The 23,099-nt window shown below is 46.4% G+C and overlaps 1 protein-coding gene across 2 annotated transcripts in view; it reads left to right on the forward strand.

Annotated features, from left to right (window-relative positions):
• The first annotated feature begins 1,456 nt into the window (after positions 1-1,456).
• Positions 1,457-23,099, forward strand: part of LOC144147053 (uncharacterized) — a 58,135-nt gene continuing 36,492 nt past the window's right edge. Inside the window, exons 1-3 of one of the 2 annotated variants that reach the window (XM_077679078.1) lie at positions 1,457-1,765; positions 13,017-13,216; positions 16,252-21,442. In XM_077679078.1, coding sequence (XP_077535204.1) covers positions 13,029-13,216; positions 16,252-21,442 — 5,379 coding nt within the window. In that variant the 5' untranslated portion in view covers positions 1,457-1,765; positions 13,017-13,028. The remainder of the gene's footprint in view (positions 1,766-13,016; positions 13,217-16,251; positions 21,443-23,099) is intronic. The other variant, XM_077679079.1, reaches the window with a different exon arrangement.

Consider the following 23,099-nt stretch of genomic DNA (forward strand, 5'->3'; position numbering starts at 1 on the left):
GGGAAGGAGGAGAGGCGCGCCTGCTGCGGACGCGGAACTGTGGACGCCGTCCGACACAGGAAGAGGCGAGGCTAAGAAATGCTCTGCATTTAAAACGGAAAGGCCGGGACGTTAACGAGGTGTAGAGCCCGCTTTGTTACCCTGCAATGGGGTAATGGGGTTCAAGGAATAAAAGAGATGGTGGGAGAAGAAGAAAAGGTAGGGGTGAGATGGTGAATCCTCTAGTCTCGTTTCATGCACTACAGTATTTCATCAAATTCGTTTCGCTCAGGAAAAGTCGAAGCTACACGCAAAAATCTAAAGCAATTCGCTCTAATGTCATTTTCGTGTTGCATGTTTCGTGTTCACTTGCACAGCGCATTCGCCTTCACGAACGCCTTAAGTCGGCATGATCTCGAACGAGATGACCAACAAATGAAACTAAAGAAACTCTGAGCACCACAGTGTTGACACGTTAACATAGCTGAACTTTCAAATAGGACGATTTTTTCGTCCTCTTGCTGGCAAAATTCTGAAATGATGAAGTTCACTGAAACTGCCGCAAAAGGCAAAACATCGTGTTACTCTTCGTTTTGAATTTGTCGCATTTGGCTACCGCTGGCGGGCGACGGCCGCTGCTGAAGCCACTGTTGAAACGGCTGCCACCATTTTTACGAAAACACAATTTTTTTCATTACGTTTTCTTTCCGACCCTAAAAAACAATTTGAACCCGTGTAAGACGTTGTTCTCTACCTTAAAAGCTTCTAAAATAGCAGTGCATTTTGATTTTTGGGCATCATCACCATCTTGCCTAACACATTTAATGCCTTTGCGTCTTCTCGTGTAACCCGGCCCGCCCAAATAATGTCATTCGGTATCTGAACGCCTTAAACACTTAATGTCATTTTTCGTGTACGCGTGGCACGGGTATGAGCCTGTATCGCACAATAAAATAAGCTATAACAATGTTTTCGCATCTTAACCGACAGGGTGCCGCAAATGATGGAAATTGTCAGGAAAACGTGCCTGATCTGGAAGTAACCGTCGCCCCACACCTCCCGGAATTTTAGGAATGCTTGCCTTTCTACGTATTTCGCGGTTGTATATTTGGTATAAGGTCTTTAACTAATCAATTCAACAATAATTTCCTGAGAGGAACCGACCACGCTTCCCTGCACCCTTCACGTGAGCTTTGAACACGTCGTGTACAGCGCCGTTGTGACAAAAAACGTAACCGTGCGGCGCACTGAACTTTACCCGTCAGCGCCCTCGCTTGCACCATACGACAGGACACGTTTCAGATACGACAAAGCGCTTTCGTATGGCTCGTGTATCCCACCTAACCGCGCGTGCTCTATTGTTGTCTCTGAATGAAGCTATTTCCTTATCGCCGCCGCAGCTTATCACCGCCGCAACTGCGGGGGGCAAAAGGGCTAATGTATACTCAAATAACATGAGCGCTTGCTTCATTTAATGGGGGAAAAATATTAACGGAGCGTTGGCATGAGCGCGAATAAACCTTCGAGAGCACAGAAGGCGAGAAGGAAAGAGGGTAGGAGTCACTGAAGGCATTTTTTTATCGTTGTCGGTTTTAGTCGGTGGATGACGCCCCTCGGCGCGATATCCGATACCCGCCTCGTTTGCACTTTGTTCGCCGCCCGTTTTTCCCCGTAGCCTGGACGCTGTATCGGGCTCCGGGCGTACGCACGTTCGCGCGGCTGGAAACGCCGCAGCAGGGATGTGTCGGGCGGCGGTGCACACAGCAACAGCGGAACAGGCCCCCAGGTGAGTTTGGGCACACACCCGTGAACTGCACCATTTCCTACTACGTTTTACGTCCTTGTAGTATCTTTCGCACAACCAACAACATGCTGGGTTTCAATAGGCGCTGCCGGGCAAACCATAGTGTTTTTATTTACACGGCGAAACCAAGTGGGCCTTTGTGTACCTTTTTCGATTGAGCTCAAGATTTTTTCGATTCAGTGTTCATCGTAGCGACTGGGGCGAAAACATGCCACTTGAGAAACAACCGTATCTTTGTGATAGCAGCTGACTTTACGTCTGCGGACGTCGTCGAGCTGAAGTTCTCTCTCGAAGGGGTGCGCCATTGAAGCCTCAACGGAAGCAGTCGGAAAGCAAGTAGTTTAGCATTGGCGTCGTTGCGTTGGAAACGTTAATACACCATTTTATGTGGCAGTGAACTCCTTAAGAAGTAGTCACTTGTTGAAATTCGTGAACATTGTGTTTCTACGTTAACCGGTGAGACGTTACCGGTGCTGGTATTTTCTGCTCGCAGTTCAGGTGAATAAAAAGCTTTTGATTAAATTGTTTTCTGAACACTGTACTTAACGCCTATAATAGAAAACAGAACTTTTGAAAGTAAAAAAATGGCGCTGTGTGTGTTGGCGTTTTTATTGAATGCCACCAAAATAATGCAAACTTATTTCCGTAGCTTCTTTTGAAACATGTACTGACAATTCTTTCGTCTGTGCGGACCAAGGCCGTCGTATGTAGCAGCAAATATTCAAGCGATAATATAATATAACTAATTGAACAAGATAATTACTGATAAATGTGCATAAGTTTTAAATTACTTCTTTGAACCTCTTTGAACAATGCTAGTGCGCTCCTTAAAAGCTCTTGCCGAAGCAGAATGTTAACTATTTAATAATTTCTGATAAAGCTGCTAACCTGATCAAACCACCAAACTTGTAATGGTCTGAAAGGTGTAGCAGAATAAACACACAAACTATGAAAAATCCCTCGGTATTTTAGTCTAAACCTGTACTGATATTTTAACCATCAGCAAGAATGCGCGTCGAGAGCGCAGGTTGTGCCGCTCTTCCCAAAGGGAAACCGTTCAGTGTCCGCGAGCAGTGCTTCCTTGTTCAACAAGTCCGAATCTCTGTCCACACAGCACAAGCAATGAGCGCTCTCCTGGACGACCACGCGTAGCTTTAGCTGCGGTGGCCTCCGTGCGGGGAAGACCTGAACCCCATCGATAATGTCTGGAGAATGATGAAAATGCACCTCGCCAAAAGAAACGACTGTGGCAGCACGGATAACGAGCTGCGGAATGGAATTGCAGAGGAATGGGAACGCCTTCGCTCCCGTCCAGAAATTGTAAAGTCTCTTTACCTTGCGCTGCTGAGCACGAGGTCGCGGGTTCGATTCCCCTCCGCAGCGGCCGCTTTTGTGGTGGAAGCAAAAAGCGAAAATGCCCGTGTGTGCGACATTTCGGCGCACGTTAAAGATCCCCAGGTGGCCAAAATGAATCTGGAGCCCTCCACTACGGCGCCTCTCATCGCCTGTGTTGCGTCGGCGCGTTAAACCCTACAATCAAGTCGCTTTACCAATCGCTGCCCCCCCGTATTCGCGAGGTAACAGACAATGACGGCAAGTTTGCACACACCTAATCGGCTTGTAGTAAGCCACTCGCTGTATCGCGTATGTACGAAGCGAATAACCCATCCCAGTTATTTTCAGTGCATGGTACCAACTGCATGTTCGTCACATAGCAATCAGCACTGGTTCTTTATCACAGACTTGCTTGAACGACAATTTTCTGTGCAGCCAATGAGATGGCAGTAAAAGGAGCGGCCGACACCATATCGCAAAGATGAGCGGCGCCGTTGAGCGCATTAGCGCATGCCACACGTTATCGGCCGCTGCCAAAAATCGTGTCGCTCGCAGCGAGCACCGCGCACCGCGCCGCCGGGTGCCACACTGAACAGAAACGAAGCGCTGCGGCCGAGATGGAGAAAACTGACATACATTGACTGGACCGGAACACGCATGGGCCCTCAGCTATCTCGACAGCAGGCGCTCGACCGGAAGGCGTCGCGCCGATAGTTATCGCGCACCGCTCCCTCGGTCCGATTTATTTTGTGTCCGACACACGTTTAAATATTGCCTTAGTGTGGTGACGTTGGGAAGTACTGTGAGCAGATATAGCGGGCGGCCCCATCTTGTAAGGTCATAATGTGTAAGTGATGTAGTATGCTTGGGAGTCATGCCGAATTTATGACGTTAATTCTAGTTAATGGCGCACGAATGTTATGTAGACGCGTTTATTAATGTCCGGACATGCAAGCCGTAGTGCAGGCAACCGAGCATGCGTGGGGCATCTGAGCAGATTGTTTGTATGTAAAATGCCCGTAGTAGAGATGTGAGGTGGCATTCGAGGTATTTGTGTGGTGCTGCTGGGGCAATCAGGACCGAGTTAGTTTTGTCCGGAAACTGTGTTAGCGTTTTTACGCGGGAATGATAATAGTTTGCATTTGTCAATGTTTAATGGCATTATTAAGTTATCACACCTGCTGAAATTTGTTTGAGAGCCGGTTGAAGAGTAATGATGTCTTCAGAGTGGCGGATGGCGGTGTATTGACGCAATAATCCGCGAACAGTTTTTAATTTGTTGTGAGTATTAATAGGTATGTCAGTATTATAAATTAGGAGAATCAACGTAGAGAGGCAGGCACCCTGTGGGACACCTGGCGTTAGAATAATGAGACGGATGATCGTCATTGACTCTTGAGAACTGTTCCCGATTAAAAAAAGGAAAGATAAAGCCAGGAAATTGTTTGAAAAAATTCCGAAATTGGAAACTTTATGTAACAATACGCTGTGAGGAACATGGTCGAATGCCTTAGAAAATCTAGAAAGACTGCATCAATCTGAAGATTGGCTTTCATGTATTGTGGTAAGTAATGTGTGAAGTCTGCTAATTGGGATTCGCACGAGAATTTTTCGGAAGGCATGTTGCCGTGTGTAGAAGTTGATATTCAAGCAGCTTTGATGATATGCTAGCCAGAGACAAGTTTATAGTTAGCTGGTATTGCAGGGTTCCGAGATTTGCAAATGGCTTAACCTGGTCCTTCTCCAGTCATTCAGGACGTCTTCATTGTCAGGTGACTGTGTAAATATTAGGTGTAAATTATGAATAGATTGCAGAAAAGTATTTTGAATAATTTGCTGTCCATCGGATCGCAGACGGCTGAAGATAAACGTTTAAGAGCTCTTAATAAGTGAAATGTTATTCTCTGAGGCCTTATTAAAGTATCAACAGGCAACCCGAAAGAGCTGGGGTTTAGTGGTATCCGGCAGAAATGTTAGTGGCAGAAGAAAAGACAAGGGAAAAGTGGGCACTGGGGGCACTGGCGTAATAGGTCTCGTCGATGACAACACCTTCCGGCTATTTATATAAATGCTAAGCGGCTGTATCCGGCCATGGATGATAGGATGCATAGAAGTTGTTTGGGTTCGTCTGAAGAATAGATAACAGTACTTCGGAGAAAGCTTTTTCTTGTGCCGCTCTTATATCTTAAATATATTTTTAGCGCGTTTGCGATAGCGTTCCCAGTCTCTCAACCTGTTGTTTCAGTGTGCTTTTTGGTGGAGACGTCTATTGTGGTTGTGAGGCATTTTAGGCGTTTTGTAAACCATTGTTTTTAAGAGTAGAAAAAACTGCGCGTCAAAGACAAGACCAGTACAACTAGGACATGACGGGCCCAGGCTCACAACTAGCTTTGTCGAAAAAATGAATCTATACCATATATGAATCTATACCATAAAATAAACATGAATGCATACCATATGTTTCACATGCGCACAAAGCAACCTGTTTTTTATAGTTTCATTTTCCTTTGTGCGTGGAAAATGCCAGTAAAAACTTCGCTCAATTTCCGGACAGCCTAACAAAAGGCTCGTTCCCCCAATTTTCACGATTTTTGTAAAAAAAAGGCTTCTACCGACTCGTGGGCGACTTGCTCCCGGCTTCTGCTCGGCACTTTTGTTTCATTCAGCAGCGGCTGACATGGCTTGCTTCACAGCCTAAACAATGGTGTGCAAGATGCGACCCTGTTTTGTTTTTTATTGATAGCTGGTATCCCCCAAGCGGTCATTGACACAACGACCGGTCTGGCCCACATATACCTTCCCGGAAGTGAGCGGTATAGTGTACGACCCCAGTAGCGCATCGCAAAAACTACGTAGCATGCGTCGTCACGCACGCTTCTTTAGGCATTGTCTTAAAAGTTCAGTACGCACAAGCCCAACAACCTACTGTACTGCTTGATTGTTGTAACATTGATTGCTGTACTATCGATTGTTTCAAACGGATTTGAGAAGAATTCTCGGAATGTGTCTGTTTTTTAAATTGGTAAGACACAATACAATGAAGACGTTCAACAACAAAAATTCCTTCTCAGCATATATCTTAATGCGCAGTTTACATCATCGTTACCGCGAACGAACGGCACTGTTGCTTCGCGCACACATGCTTTCTTGGACCGCAGCGGCACATCCACTTTTGCGTATATTAGATGGCAGAGCACCCCTGGTTATCAATTGACCTAAGCTAGAATAAGCATCATCAGTTTGGAACTTACCGCAAGCCCACTTCCCCACCATTTATAAATGAATTATCAATACAAATCGCGCGACACTTTATTACACCGAATTGCTGAAATGCAATACGTTACATCGCCCTCCGTATTACAACCTCTCCAAGCACGGCATAATCGCTCGTTTATACATTCTGAGAACCTTGTACTACCGTCAATAGTCACGTCATGGTTTATTAACGTTGTCAGTAGAACATTTACTGGATGGTTGCATATTGATACCTGAATGTGTTTCTTCGTGTATGCGTTTCGGCAAAGGTACTTCCTCACGTGCGATTTGTAGCATTCGATACACTGTAGACTTCAGGAAAAACAACTGTGAAATCGTGCCTCAGGACGTCCTTTTCATTACGCCGATTTCAACTGACTTGTTGTGATTAGGTTATTGTGGCGTTGTGAACTATTCGAAGTTTCCATCATTACGTATAAAGAGAAGTAAACGTACAACTATCTGACGGCTGAATGGTGGATGAATGAACGCTTGGCTGAAACTTCTGCATTTTCAAACATAAAAGTTTTGGAGTGCCTTTGTATCATTTGATACGGGTCTCTAAGGAAATTCAGGATTCGTGGAAATAAGGCGCCACAAGGAGGACTGGAGAGCAATCATGCCTTCTCAAAGCCGTGATTATCTCGCTCGCCTTAAAAGATACTGCAGCAATCGTTGGTGATATTCTGCCCCCCAAATATCTTTAAAGTAGTTTTGGTTCTCCGCCTTAACCAGTCCCTGTGACGCGAATTCTCTGTCGGAGAAAATTAAGTGTTTTTAGATTCCCCAATTCCCCAATATATGTTGCACCGTTTGATAGGTATATCGAAATGCGTTTTGCTAATAAATTTAAGTCATTCTAAAAAAGAAAAATGTAAGAACATCACCCTCGGTCGCCGCTAGAGGCCTAGCGGGACTGCTTAAAATGGTACTCTAATGAGGTCTCGCAGGAGATATGACCACGCCACGCCACACTGGTGGTCATAAGGGCTTCAAATTTTTAGAGTACATTCTTTATATCCTGTACTTTTCAGCATATGAACGCGGGTATAATTCCAGGCCGCGGAGGCCGCTTTTCTTGTGTGGACGAATAGCAAGAAACTCCCGTGGGACGAGATTTCGGCTAACGGTAATGATCCCCAAGAGGTCAAAATTAATGCCCTGACCACAACTATTGCTGCGGCTCAATTCCAAGGTGTAGTTGGACCGCGTCAAACCCTTCATAATACGATGTGTTTGAGTCTATCAGTCTGTAAGAGCTCAGACTGGTGATGTGTACAAAAATTACACCATGGAGACAGTGAAAAGGGAGGAATAATTTTCAACATAAGTTTTTTCTTCCTGGCACCGATGGGGTCCTTTCAGAAAAGCTAATGCATTTCCCCATAGACCGGTTGGTCGACCGAAAATCTCTGATAAGGTCTCTGGACACACGGCGCGTGCGTGAAATCAGGCCTCCTTTGCGTCAAAACGGTTACTTGGGAGTCGCGAAAAACGAACGGCTCTAGATAAGACAATACGCCTATCGATCTTGAAGAAGGAGTACAAGAGTATACCTTTACCTCTTAAACCACATACCGGCATACATTTTTGATCGTGCGTATACATGCGTTTACTTGGTGCGCAAAAAGTCCTCGCATGGGTTCGTTCTTCGGTTGCGATTTGGGTCTTCGAAGGATTGACGATACTTTGGACTCACTTTTAGCAGAGGTTGGACGCAATTTTACCGACGATTTTGAGGCACTTTTGATGCATTGTTGATGCAACGAAGCTTTCCCGCTTGTCTCAACTTTCTTTAGGAAGCAATGGTAATTTTTTTCAGAACTTCTACATTATATCGCACTCCCAATCTGCTATCGAACTAGTTTTTGCTCAGATAGCCAATACATCTTTCTAAGAGTTTGCATGGTATTTTTCACTTAACAACCGCTTCATTAAACTAATTTGTCTTTGCAGTGCATTATGATTTGCTAAATATTTGCCAATTAATATGGGGTGCGTGGAGATATGCCGGTACTTTTCGCTCGCAAAAGTTACCCACACAAATGGCGAAAAACAGATTTCAAGACTTTGTCCTAATAACGATGTTAAAAGGAAGGGGGATTTCCAAAATGACTTCTTTGACAAATTCCTGGTTTAACATACCATATCCACACCTAGCACGAACTTCTGCACCTATCGCCTTGAAGTTTCAAGAGTACACTCGGGTTAGGGTGATGGAGCTCAATATAGCTCTATTTTTTCTGTTTGCCCAAGGAAGTAAAGATAATTGTGTATCAATGTGCGTTATTTGAATTATCATAAAAAATGAGGCTTCAGACGTTCCTGACACGTAACCACCGCTCTCATTTCCCCCTCCCATCCATCGCGCTTTTTTTCTTTCCTTGTGAAACTACCCCGAAGAATGCAATGAAGGTCTGCTCAATTCATTCTACTTCCCCGCATTCGCGCTGCTGGCGTCCACTCTCTTAGCATAGCGTGAAACCTTTTGACGCTGCTTCTTAACGCGTCGTCTTTTCTGTTGTCTTCTGTTGGAAAAGCGATTCAATGTGCATTTTGTTACTCTTCTGCTACTGTTTCTTGTTTGTGTAGCCCAACAAACACTATAGTCTTCAACGATCGCCGTAAAGCTGCGATGGAAATGTGATTGGACAGCGGAACCACTGAATAGGCGTGAGAAAACACTATTGACTAGGGTGCAGCAAATTATAACGGAGAATTGTGCAATTGCGTTCGGCTTTTCCGGTTTCGTAAGCAGCCCGCCTCTCTCAGAAGCACATGCTATACGTTAAAAACTGTCTGGTAGGTATCACTACAGGCGGCATTTTTTGGCATTCAAAAGGCTTGTTTTCGGGGCCAAATCAGGCAGAAAAAACATCGTTTTAGGCCAGCAACGTTGCGAATATAGGCACCTTACGTAGTTATGTAAGTGCAAATAATTCCAAACAACGACGTGCGCGACCTCTATTTACGAGACGAAAACTAAGAACCTCATTGTTTATGATAGCACGAAGGCACGAACAGACGCGCATAGACGTTCAATTGTCCATTAAAACTACTGTACTAAATACGATCAATTGGCTTAATTGAACAAGCGCACTGGTCACAGTTATGTTCAATGGCCGCTGTCGCTTGCTGTAGCGTCTCATATAGTAACAGAGGCCTGAAAAAGAATACTTGAAATCTGGGAATACTGATTTTAAAAAGCGCTACCTATGTCTGCCTTGCGCACTTAAATTAGGGAACACCAAAACAGACACAAATAAGCACAAGAGAGACTACGATTTATTGAGAAATTAACATGCTCCTATATCGTGACTGTTATGTGCAACTCGCCAATTTTCTCATGTAGATTTACAATAACTGAATTGCACATGGAAGCTGTCCAAACACTGTCACATACACGCTCGCACATTTTACGAGCCTATTTGAAAGGTTTTTAACAGCGTAACAAATTCCTGATAAAAAGCGGACTTTAGAGCCCGCCATAAGTAATTTCCAAAAAAATAAAACAGTTCCACTCTACGTGGAAGCTGCCAAGTAAGGAGCAGTGATTTACCAAAGGGGATGTGGCTCCCTCTGTTGACTAGTTTCAGCATAAACCTGGCGCCGATACCATTCGTATTCAAGACAGTGCCCCGCAGCCCCTGAAAACGCCTATAAAAGGGCACTGGATGCAGTTTGTCATTTTGGGGTAATAAGCGCTAGTGCATGATTTTTTTTTCGTTGTACTGTTGTGCACTTATTTCCGGCCCAGCAACGTCAGCCTCCGTTGCAACGGAGCAGCGCAAAATCACCCCCAGCACTTTGCATATGAGTAACGTGCGCCTCTGTGGCGCAACGGGATTGACATCGGTTTCGTAACACGAGGCGCTTAGGGGAAGCGGTGATCTTTTCGAAGGCTCTGTTTGGCTGCGTGACGCCTACTCGCTCCGCTACCCAGACCCCGTGAACCCGGACGAGCTGTGACGACACGCCGGGACCCTGAAGTGCTACGCACCAAAAGCCGCGCGTACAGCCTATGTCAAAATTTTGTGGGCCAAGCCGGGAACGCGCAGGCTGCAAAAAATTCAATGTACAAGCCTACGTCCCGAGCGAGGCTGAAACTTTTTAGGCAGTAAAGCGAGAAGAAACACCTTTCTTTCTTACTGCCTTAAAATAGTTTCGTCAGATTTAATGGTAAAGCGGATTCTTTGAATTCCTCGTGGTAGAGAATGCTTAGGATTGGCCAACAAAATTTTAACAAAGGGTGCATATCACCTTTTCTGTTTTTTTTTTTAGTTTCCCTCACATTTCCCACTACAGCTCTTTTCGTTTTCGCGTTCGCTGACCGCTCGCGTCATGTCAGCGGGGCGGCGTGTGCTAGCCGGAGGGTCCCATTTTACTAAGGGAGGTGGTTGACTAAGGGAGGTGGTTGAACTAGAGGACTAGGTTTAACCCCATAAAGTTTACAACAACAAGTTGCCCAGTAAGATAAATAATGACCTTAAACGGTACTAAAAATGAAATGTGAGGTTAAATAGTGTTAATATAGGCATCAATTGTGAAACAGGCGTTTTGGCATAACCGCCAAAATAGGCATTTATAGGCCTTCCAGGAACACCATGGCAGCCGTGCTTATACTCTGATTCATGCCCATATATCAAAATAGGCCGATAGGAGCGCAATGATCAAATTGGACTTAACAAAACTTTTTGAGCTAGTTGGTTCACGCTTACTTAAACGAATAAAACAAACCACACGTCTTAGTCTGCTTTGCGCCCTCTTTTATTCTTTCCAGTAAACAAAATTGCAATGCATAAAATCCCATCTCTAGTTATCACACTTACTGACATAACGCTTCCGATGTGTATGTAATCGTTTCAGCTCACTACCTTGCACAATTTGTTCTGGTTCCAATAAAGCACAAGCTCCAGCCACGTTGTTTAAAAACGCAGCTTCGCTACAAGTCATCAGCTGGCAGCAGGCAGATATTGATTGCGCTCTACTGAACGGTGAAGTGCTAATTATGAAAAGTAACGAATAATTCGGAATGTGTTGTACCCGTCGCTGTGTTGACAAATTAGAACGTCGCGGGTTAAGGCCGGTTCTATTCAATAAACGCTCATTTACGCCAAGACTACGGTTACAGAAAACAGCATGAAATCGTGTTTTGCCGTATCTATAGCAAAACAAATTAGTCGACGTTGCATATGCTCGAAGGGGTGCATCACCATAGGAAGTTTTGTCTGAGCAGGTGTCATTGATCCCTATCGGTCTCAGTTTTAATACAAATAACATAAAGCAGCCACTGGTGATCCATTACGTCCACATCGCAATGCTTCAGTGTAACAAGCATGGACATGTTTGTCTGCTAGGGTGAAACTATCTCACAAGTCTTAACGAGCTAGTGAATTCAAATAGGGTCAAATCCGAACTAGCAGCAGCCTTGTTTTCATGTTGGGGTCGTTGGAACAGCGCCACGGTCACTACACCATGCAATTAGTGTCGGTTGTCAAGTTAAGCGCAGTTATCCGCAATTTTGAAATGTCGTTATAATCCGGCCGCGGCGGTCGCTTTTCTGATGGAGGCGAAAAGCAAAAACGCCCGTGTGAATGAGATTTCGGCGCGCGTTCAAGATCCCCAGGTAGTCAAAATTAATCCGGAGCCCTCCACTACGGCGCGCCTCATCGCCTGCGTTGCGTCGGCGCGTTAAACCCTACACTCAATCGAAATGTCGTTATAATACCGTTTTGCCATACACGCTGTCCTATGATGTCCGTAGAGATGAGTGTTAATCACTTAATTTTGTGCAATAGCCGCCTTTAATGCACTGCCTGCTGAAGCAACGCTCACAATGATCACACTATTATCGACAATAAGTATGAAGTGGCGTGTCGCAACGTGCGACCTTTATATAGTGCCTCTTTCAAATTTATTATGTGGCCTTATGGAGCAACAAAATACGTAGTCGCCGTACCGGAGTGTGCGTTTTAACAGTGGCGTCTTGTCATTTTTTTTGTTATGCTTTTTCGTGGTGGCATTGCTGTGTTCGCTGGCTGTTCTTATGTAAAACGCCTCCCCCCCCCCCCCCCCTTTTCTTTGCAATTCCTTCGACGACCTTCTCGTGCCGATAAAAAAAATAAATCAGGGACGCATCTAAGGCGAACACTTCATGGCTGTAGTTTAAACGAACATTTATTATAAAGGGCGCTGGTTTTTGTTAGAGAAACGGTAGGCTTTCCCAGGAGATTTTCATTCGCGCTTCACTTTAAAATTGGTTTAAAAGAACGTCAGCCACTAATATTCTTTACTATCTTCTAGCGTAACAGTCAATTGTGAGAAATTGCTGATCAGCGTGAAAATTTTGGCTAGTTGGTACTCTATTGCAGGAAAAGCTGATCGCACAAAAAAAAAGAACGACTTCCGTAGAAGGACAACCTACGGGCAAGTGCTTATCCTGTGTCGTCCTTCTCCGTAGATCGTTTTTTTTTTTGTTCCACCCAATGAACATTTTGCTCAATAGCCAAGTTGCTCCAAGCGGTACGGCGCAGCTCTTTTCAAATACCAATACTTGCATATTTGCAACAAACAGAAGCTCATGGTCTGTCCACGTGTGGCAAAAATATGTTTCGCGTTTTGTGTGTCGCATCAACTTTTACAGGGCCCATTAGCCATGAGCTGGCGGGGCGCCCACAATGGGCCCAGAGGTGGTCACCAACCCCATCCGGGTCCCGGGCACACCACTGGCGGAAGAGGGGAACCCCTGGGTGGATCGAGGCCGGGGCCTCGTGGTTCCGCTGTGCCCCCTCGCGGCGCTGGCGCAATCAGACGAGGAGCCTCCAACGCCTCTCATCACTCCAGGTAGGACAACAAAATGTCCAAAAACGAATCACTGGCAAACTTGAGAATTAAATCCTCCTCAAGCAACGCGAGTACGATGATACGTGCCAGACAAGTGCTCTTTGCGGTACGATAGCGTAGCAAAAGGCGACCATACTACCGCTGCCCTTGCGGTTTTCGTTTATTTCCCAGAGAAAGTAATGAGCCATTACGGTGACTCATGGGGAACAGTGATCCCGCTACTCCAACGCTTATAACAGACCAGTGGGCCACCTACCATACGTGAAAGCGCACTGTGATGGCGGCGCATGAAGAGACACGCACGTAGAAATGAATTTGTCTTGAAGGAGGGCGCCTCGACTTCTTTTCTAGTGTAAAGCAAAAATTGACAAAATTTTTCGCGTTTCGCTAAAAAATGGTTTCCTAACTACATGCTTCATTGCAAACGTTGTGAAAAACACGATAATTGTCTGCCCCTTCGCAACGTAACTCGTTATTCGCTCTCCCCTACCACGCATCACGCTTCTCCCCCTCTCGCTCTTCTGGTCATGAACTGAATGGAAGTTCGTTCAATGCAATTCAGTTTTCCGTCTTCGCACTGAAGCTGCACCGTGGCATTCGACACTGCGCATATTTTTCTGTATCTGTTGTTTCTTCTTCTGCCTGCAACAGCACAAGCGGAAGCTCTCAACGCAGCCGCACACAGATGACCATGTGGTGATAAATGTCACTCTCCCTGGACACTTGTCTGCTTCTTCGTCTGAACTCGGAAGTAGCGAGAGGTGGCCCCTTAAAAAGCATACCAAATTTAAAGGCATTTCACACCGCGAGGTAACGAGGGGTGGTTGTCCACGCCAGCACACCGCCGACAGAGGGAGCAGAATTACAGACCGAAACGAGAGAACAGGCAAGCAGCATAATTTCCCACCGTCGTGAACTCCTGCATTTGTAAAACAATGCACCGCAAACGGCAAGATTACAAAAACTTTCCACAACGACGGAAAAAAATAAGGTGTCTGATAAGTTGAACTGGACATCCATGCTTATGCATTCACGACCCAAAGGTGCAAAGGTGTCGTCGGACTTCGTCATAGCGGAACATTCTTTACTGAGCACGGCCGCACCCCCAACGCCTCGAATTTGGAAACAATGCATGCATGACCGAGTAAGACATGCAGTCACTGAATTGTAATTATTAGTAAAACAATTTTAAGCACCAAAAAATTAAAAGAACTGACAGATGTAAAGCAGAGAACTGACTGAAACAGAAAAAAATGCATGTTATATATATTCCCCAGAAAACGAAGACAAAAATAACAAACAAATTCCAGAAAAGAGCGACGGCAACACGAATAAAATTTCACGAAAGTTGAGCAACTGTGTAACACCGTAGAAGTGCGCTAATTCTCGTTGTCAGGTACAAGCAGCTTAAAGGTGCATGTGCGGGCGTTCGTGCTGTGTGTCTATTCAGCTTGGAAGTTCACAAAACAGGAAACAAATTTGAAGGCACAGCATTGGCTAGGTCCCAAGGTTTGTTGAGTTATGTTCGTCAGAAGGCAGTCAAACTTCTTGTCCTCCCACTATGGAGGTGACAGATCACAAACGCGCAATATTGCGAATGTGTATCAGCGCATCCTCCATCTTTTTGACAACCAGGCTGGCCACGTACGCCGACTTTTACGTATGGCTGTTGGCGAGTGATACATGACTGTTGCATTGGCAGCATGATAGACACAAGAACCTTCCAGCCTTGGATTTCAAATTTTTATTGGTGTAATCCAAACGGCATTGTTATTCTTTTGTTTACATTAGAATACCATGGTCAGAAATTGTATTGTTACCGGCAGCCTGTAGCCGAACACACTGCAATATCTCCTCGCGAGTGTATCCAGGTGCTCATATTCTCTGACTGGGATGCGTGATTTTCGTTTGGTAAATTTTATGCCTAATAATTTGGCACACGTATAGGATAAAGCACTTCATTCGTTCTAAAGCTCCCCATTTTAGTTTCGCCAATCTACATATGCTGTTTCGGGCTTTTTAGATCTCTTCTATGCTTTATAAAGACTAGAAAAAGGCATTCTCAGAAAACCATTCACTTCTGAACTCGTTCCTTCCCGTTATATTGCGTCAGCTTCAATGGTAATAAACTGAGAATGTAGTGATTATCATATTGACGTTGTGTTCCTTTAGCGCAACGGAACTTCTTTTAGGCAGGTTGCCCTCTGCGGTAGCTAGACTTAGACGCCTGCCCAACAAATTATTATGATCAAACTGGAGGGTTTCGCATGCAGTTTGCTCGGCGGCCCAAAATTATCGACCGTGCAAGTAAGAACTACGTATTATACTTTCTACGACAAACGAGTTTTTTTACCCCGGCTTCAAACTGGCGAAATATGCAGGTCGACTTTAGCGCTTCTTTTACGTGGCCACTTAGTTACCCGTATACAGGTGACACGACGCTGTGGTCTCATTGTAAAGTTTGCTATAGCTCTTGCATATTTTGACGGCCAGGGTGGATATAGTCTCTATTTATCAAACCCTCCTGTCAGTATCCACGGCCACTAGCAAGGAGTAGAAACAGAAAGGAAAAACTGTAATTGTAGTGCTTTTATTCCGCACATATCGCCATTTTTAAAGTTTAAAGGTCGAGGAAGAGAAACGGATGCCACGAGTTTTTTAGTAGGCGCGGCTGTAACCTGCGCCGTGATCTTTTCTTAGCACGGAACTCGCCCTGCTCGAAGGTTTTTTTTTTTACTTTTTGCCTAAAATTCTTTTTTAACACTGAAATCTGCTAGACACCTCTGCGTTCAGCCGGCGCAACACTGATCATGAAGTCTTGTTACCTAATATGGAGAGTTTGCCCAAACACTGCAGGCATTTTTCTGCCCGCGGCAGTACTGTATGTGTTTTCTCCTAATCGTTCAGAAGTTTTGCGCCAAGGCAGCTTTTCACTTATTGTACGTGTTTAGTTACCTTTATCGATTCATTTATATGAACTGTTTGCGATTTCTTACAGTGCGTGACAAGCAGAAATACGACTTTCTTAATTGCAGGAGGAATGACGATCAGGGCACCGGGCCCCATGGCACAAACGCCGGGCGAAGTACCCACACGAGGGCCGATGATGGACATCGGCAGTTGGAAGACAGTGGGACCGGGGACCAACACACGCATCAGTCATACCAGCAGGAAGTTCAAAAACAGGGTGCTTATATAAAGAACAGCAAAGGCCATTTTCCTCGTGGCCGTTTTTATAGAGGGCGCTTTCAATCGAGGGGATGCGGCAGCGCCTGGATGCACCTACATAGCGCTGGTGGTAAGGACGAGGGAGCCCCAAGCGCTGGAGAAAGCCTTTTGTCGTTCAAGCGAGCCGTACGCCATATGAACACAGGCTACGCGCGGTCTGTCATGTCCGAAAGCTGCACGCGCAGCGTTTCTGAGTTTGGGGACGCGTCAAGTCAGTGCGGTGGCAACGACTGTGACGCGGACGACGTTCGTGCGGACCCGTTCTACTACGACCAACAGAATCTGAGCGAAGAAGGGTGCCTTGATACGTCATCACGCCATGCTGATTATTTTGAGGACCTAACAGACTCGTGTGCCAGGGACTACAGCCAGCAGAAAGGACAAGTTTGTAGAGAGCCACCGACCCTAGGTGGTCCCGTAGCATCCTCGTCTATCGGAATGATCAGCGTGTTCTGGGACATTGAGAACTGCGCAGTTCCTGTAGGTGTGCCCGCGTACGAGATTGTGCGAAAGGTGCGCAGGATATTTTATCCAGGTCACAGGGAAGTAGACTTCATCGTGGCATGCGACATAGGACGCATAAAGCCCGTCGTTGTCCGTGAACTGGACGAGGCGCATGTCACTGTGATTCACGTGCCGGGAGACCAGAAGAATGCGGCCGACGACAAACTACGCTCTGTACTGCGACGTTTTTCGGACAGCTACAAGTTGACCGGCTCGCGCATTGTTCTCATTTCCGGCGACGTGGATTTCGCCGCTGAAATACACGAGATGCGCTACAGAGACATCATACACATCGTCTTGATCCACAACGACCAAGCAAAGAGGTCACTTACAGACGCGGCCAACCGGAGCATCCGTTTTTCGAAGTTTGTAGAAGACCTTAAGAAAGACGGAGCAAAGGAAAGCACATCTTCGGCAGCCACCGGACGGGACATGTTGAGAGCTCAGAAACTTCCTCTTGGTCGACAAGAGGACATCGCCACAACTACAAGTAGTGAAAGTGATGGTGCCCGCAAAGAGCTCACAATTAACCGTGACCGCGCACACTTATCAAAGATATCTACTACGACGGATGCCCCTGTAACTAAAGTTGGCCTCCTTGTTACAAAGGAGCCTACGAACAGCCACTTTTGGAAGGAATACTTTTCGAAGGTCAGCATTCCGCAAAACTTCATCCTTGAAGTCGGTTCCTGTGGTAGAGACATCGTATGCCTGGTGTACTATAGCGCCGACAAGGCAAGACAGGCTATGGCATTACTGAAGAAACAAGCCATGGATGACGATGACATGCCAGTTTGCTTGGGCATATTGTCTACTGAAACGTCTGGAAATGAACAGCAGACGGTGTGTGAGGAGCCACATCGCGCGAAAAAGGTGAAAGCCGTGATAAACGCGCAGCAGCACAGGATCCAAAGTGTCCAAAAGAAGATAGCGTCTCTTCCGGGCAATGACCAGGCAGCAAGGGAGCAACGCAAGGCGCTAGAAAAACTCTCGGATTCATACGTGGCCCAGTTGACAGAGTTCACCAAAACCATTTCTCAGCTGCCATCGTCACCCGAGCTAGCCGATAGCATCACTGCGAAGGAAGCAGCACGGCTCCGTAGAGCATATCATGTTTACAGCGTTAAAGGCACGCTGAGAGACAGCCTGGAAAAGCGACAGATAGCTTTGCTGATAACCTCACCGGGATCAGGAACTAGCCTTGACGTGGCCTCCTACGTCCAACACAGAGGATGCCGCGTTCTAAGCATCCAACCAAATGAGCTCGTAGCAGAGCAATGCGCACAGCTTGCTGCATCGATGAGTGACATTGGACCAGCGGAGTGCTGGCTTTATCCTAAACAACAGATTAGCCCAGCATCAACGGTGGTCTTCACGACAGCACGCCACTTCTTTCACGAGTTTCTACGGTGCGGGACAGCGCTGGCATGCTTCGAGGTCATCATCGTGGACGGACTGGAAAGCGACTGTCCCTATCAGCACGTTGCCCTCCTCATTCTCCGCCGCCACTTTGTGTCGCATGTTCGCTTAATACTCTGTACAAGAGACCCTGACACGTGTCCTTTTATCCAGGACCTGTTCTGCCTTGGAATGCAGGATGTAATCCGCTGCGAACTAAGATTCCCAGTGAGTGTCATTTGGAAAGGGCAGCCAACGAACCGTGTAGCGGCATGCGTTGCTGCAGCTCTTGAGTACTGTCAGAAGGACGATGGCGGTGGAGACGTCCTAACGTTCTTGCCTTCCTTGACCGACGCGTTCCTTGCGGATGGTATTCTTGCGCACGAATTGAAGATGAAAGGCCTAAATGTGGATGTAACACATGAAGTGCTCCTTTCTGGCATGACCTCAACATACAAGACGGTAGCGTCTTCCGAGAGTAGGTGGCGTATAGTTTTCGCAGTAGAGTGTCCCGATGTTGTCGTTAGTGCACTGCGCATCCGGTGTGTCATAGACAGTGGTCTAGTTCTGAAACCAGTTTACAGAAACGGAGTGATTGTCAAGCAGCTTGCATACGTTTCTGAGAAGGAAGCTGAGGATCGAAAATCCCTGGCCGGAGCCCGTGACTGTGGAACCTGCTACCGCCTGTACAGCCGAGATGCATTCACTTCTCCAGCATCAGATGCCACAGGAAACACACGTTTCATGGAAGACATTGTGCTTCGTTTACTCAACCGACAAACTGAGACAAGCGTATCATTTCTGGAGAAAGTTCCCAAAGAGCTCCTAAAAGACGTGAAAAGAGGGCTTCTGACAATGGGGGCCATAAACATTCATGGCAAAGTAACAGAGCTTGGAACAAGGCTTTGCCAGACAAGCCTAGAGCCCCGGCTTGGCAAGCTGGTATTGGGTTCTGCAGGCCGAATCCCAGGATTCCATGCTGTTGTGTTGGCAATCCTAGCTTTTGAAGACCCGCTGGTGGTTTACAAACCACTCTACAAGGACGGCAGCCGTCGCCCACAGCCTGCGTTTGCTGGAGGATGCACATTTTCTCGAATAATTGAAGTGTACAGAGAATGGCTAGCTGTCCCGAAGAAAATGAAGACTAGTTGGTGCGACTTGAACGGCATCAACGAGGCTATCATTACTCGGATGCACAACACTGCCCTAGCAGTTCAATCCGAATTTGAAATGTTCAAGGGCAGGAACCTTTGTGCTGACTCACTTAAGCAAGAGAAAGACTGCACCTTTAGCTTAGGAGAGTTGCTCGCTGAATCATTTCCAGAAGGCCTGCTGCAAGCTTCCAGCTCGGGCTATCAACACCCGGTTTTAGGCAACAAGCTCAAGGTTTCCCACTTGGCAGTGTCAGACGTGCAGGTAGCGCGAGACAAGCGCGTGGTCTGTTGTTTGTTCGCTGTGATGAATGGCGCCAAAAAGCCACAGCTCCTCAACTTCTGCGCACTTCCAAGTGTTGACTCTCTTTCAGAAACCAAACCTGTTTCTTTGGACCTAAAAGAAGCCTCAAATATACCGAGAATTCAGGAGAGGTTTGGTCCCGTTGGGAACCTGATCTGGAATTACCAGTTCAAACTCCCGCAGGCACTGAAAGCTGTTCAAGAGGATGTGAAGAAGACGGGGGGTGCAAATGGATCGCTTACACTCGATGAGCAAAAACAGTGTGTCCTCATCACAGGGACAAAGCACTACTGCCTAGAAGCTCGTCTTCAGCTCCAGTGCATCATCACTGAGCAGGTGACAAAACTTGCCAAGAAAGATAAAGAGGCGTTTCTCACCCCTCGTGACTCGCCGTACAACGCGCAACCAGTGCTTGCGGTGGTGAGCGTTGGCGGCCGGGTTGATGAAATCCTATCGCCGACTACTTTCCGCACAGTAGTGTTCGCGGACATAAAAATCCCCCTGCCTGAGTTTCGCAGGAAAGTGAACGACTTAGGCGACATTGTTCAATACTGGTTTCTCAAGAAAGAAAACGCCTTCCAAATCACATACAAGACCGCAGAGCAAGCAGATGCCGCTTATCGAACGCTCTCTGAGCAGCGGGGCGAGTTGAGAGCTTTTGTAAAGGGGCCGGCACTCGAACACCGCGAAGAGCAGAGGGCGAGAAGGCCGGCTTTCCATGCTAAGGTCTCACTAGCACGGCGCTTGTGTACGGGCATCGCTTTTGCAGAACTGAAAGACCAGGAGTCTTTCGACCGCATTGTGCGATTTCTTCCACTTCGTCTAGAACTGGATGGGGCCGAAGTGACATGCGACCGCAACAAGAAGGTTTCGTGTCAGCTCTACATCCATGGATTGCCGCCAGCTGCAAGTCAACTGGCATTGGAAAAGCTTCTGAGGGCTTCTCTACCGGTTGATTTCAGCTGTGTGCGCCTCATCCACGAGCCCCCCAGGGATACGTCCACGAGGGAGCTGCGGCGCATGGAATGTGCCATCCAGAGACTGTTCGACGACGAACTTGGATCTGCCACTCCTAAACTGAGCCTGAAGCCTCCTAATGCCACTGAGTACATCGTAAAGGGCTGGATGTCTTTTCAAGATCCCGTCGCCGCGCAATCTTCCTGCGTCTTACTGAAAGGTGCTGCGATACCTTTGCCCTCGGGGCCAGAGAAGACAGAGTTATTGGTGCCATTGAGCCTACATACAGTTGTGGAGGAGACATTCTTTTTTCCCTGCCATTTCTTCGTTGCTGTTCAGAGCAGAGTTGAAGCAGAGCTTCGCCGCCAGGAAGGGCTGCGTCCCGAAGATAACTTGAAATGCGACGCGACCCCCTGTGGCGAGCTAGTTCGAGTCAAGCTGCAGGCGAACAACTTGAACGACTTTCAGAAAGCAGTTCACCTTTTGAACATGCTACTGCTTGGATCAGATGCACCGCGCGTGGAGAACGTGTTGCCCATAGAACGTTTGGCAGATGTGGTCAGAGCTGCAGCACCCCCAAGGGGTATCTACATCTACACCAAGCTTGGGGAAACGCGCCTTGTAGGCGATGTAAAACTGACTTCTGCTGCCATCGAAATGGTCAAGAAGCAAGCCAAAGCATTGGTAAGTGCTCTCGAACTAAATTTTTAAACTATTACCGCAACTGAGCTTTTCCACGAACTTTACCAGCATATGCGCAAAGAAACGGCTCACCTATGTTTGGAAGATGACTCGTTTCTAACTTTCCGCTCATGACAAAATAGGGCGGTTCATCAGGCCAAGTTCACACATTTTGGCTGACATTTTGTGACCGCTGCCCAAGCGCTGAGTGATTTAATTGCCAATGACTGGCAGTTTCGAGACGCGTAAAAAGTCGTCGCCAGCGAACACAGTCACCACCGCGCATAAAGTAAGGAAAACGAAGCGCGATCTGCATGAAAAGCGTACCTTTCAGGCTCACCACGAGCCCACTCCTGACGAGAGATTCCAAAACGGCAGCACCAGCAACTATGGTTGAAACAAATCCAATTGTGCTTGCGTTATCGCTGCTACTAGCGCTTTTCTCTTCGTTGAAAAGGCCAACTACCCTAAAACAGTGATGCGTTCTACCGATAATGTTTTGCAGTATCATATACGGGGTCTACAAAGTGGTTTTAAACAAGCAGTGAGAGATATACTCGGAAAGCATTCGGGATCAGCCAATGAACTAATGCAATAACGTCATGCGTGCTTTCAAAGTTGTAGTGATGGAAGTTCGTTTCCTACATTTTACAATTATCTTAGTCGTTCTGTTTAACAAACTTGCCTAGTTTCCGCGTGGCGTATAAGGGACATCACATATTTTTAATAGACCGTTTTGTACAAAAAGGGGGCTTTGGTTACAGCATGTCACCACATTACATCAAGATGGCGTTAAAGGAAAAGTCCGACAAAGCAAAAAAATTGTACTGTCGACGAGAAAACTCTTAGAATGAGCTCCATTAACCGTACGTTGTTTTAATAGCAGTTTTGAAAGCGTGTACAAGCCTAGCGCCTCGTTTTTATTTTAGTTGTACCACAGTTGTGAAATATTTCACATTATTGCGCGACCTTTTTCATACCCACTTTTTTTGCTTGGCGTTAACTGTTTCTTGTAACACATTTAGTCATCCTTGATGTGTTTACTCTTCTAGTAGTTTTTTTTTTATTTATTAATCTGCCTCAAAAAGTTGTGCCTAATTACATGCGGTGAACGTGTTACGCCTGGTTCAAACAGGGGATGCTACTTAAGAACTGAACCCTTTCAATACCATTTCTTGATTTCGTGTTAGCGCCAAAAATTTTAGAAGCTCTCATCGATACTTATGAAAATCCTATTGAACTACTTGTGCGCATGTTTCTGACCAGGAAAGGGGGGGGGGGAGGGGGAGTCCTGGGTCATTATAAGTATGTTCCGGGGTATCTTTGGTTGTACAAAATACCATTGTCGGTTGCCGATTCCCCATTTTTGGTCTTGTACAAACGGACTCGGAATTGCCTAGAGCAATGAGAAGACCAATTAGATATGAAAAAAGAACAGTACGGTCTCATGAGGCAAATTTGAGGTTACAGACAGTGCGAAGTGCTCCTCCTTGGTGACTATTTGTTTAGCAAAGTAAAAGTTGTGTTCAGCGCTTATGGATAATGAATTACCGAGACATTCGAGCACCGCAGAGGTTGTTCCAAGTTAAGACGCATAGCTTTAATAACGCGATTCTTGCAAGGCCAGACAATGCAGAGTGTTCGCTGACGGTGTTTTTTT

This window comes from Haemaphysalis longicornis, unplaced genomic scaffold, assembly GCF_048455015.1.
Source record: "Haemaphysalis longicornis isolate Haplotype H1 unplaced genomic scaffold, Haemaphysalis longicornis Haplotype H1 scaffold_7, whole genome shotgun sequence".
In the NCBI taxonomy this organism is placed as follows: domain Eukaryota; kingdom Metazoa; phylum Arthropoda; class Arachnida; order Ixodida; family Ixodidae; genus Haemaphysalis; species Haemaphysalis longicornis.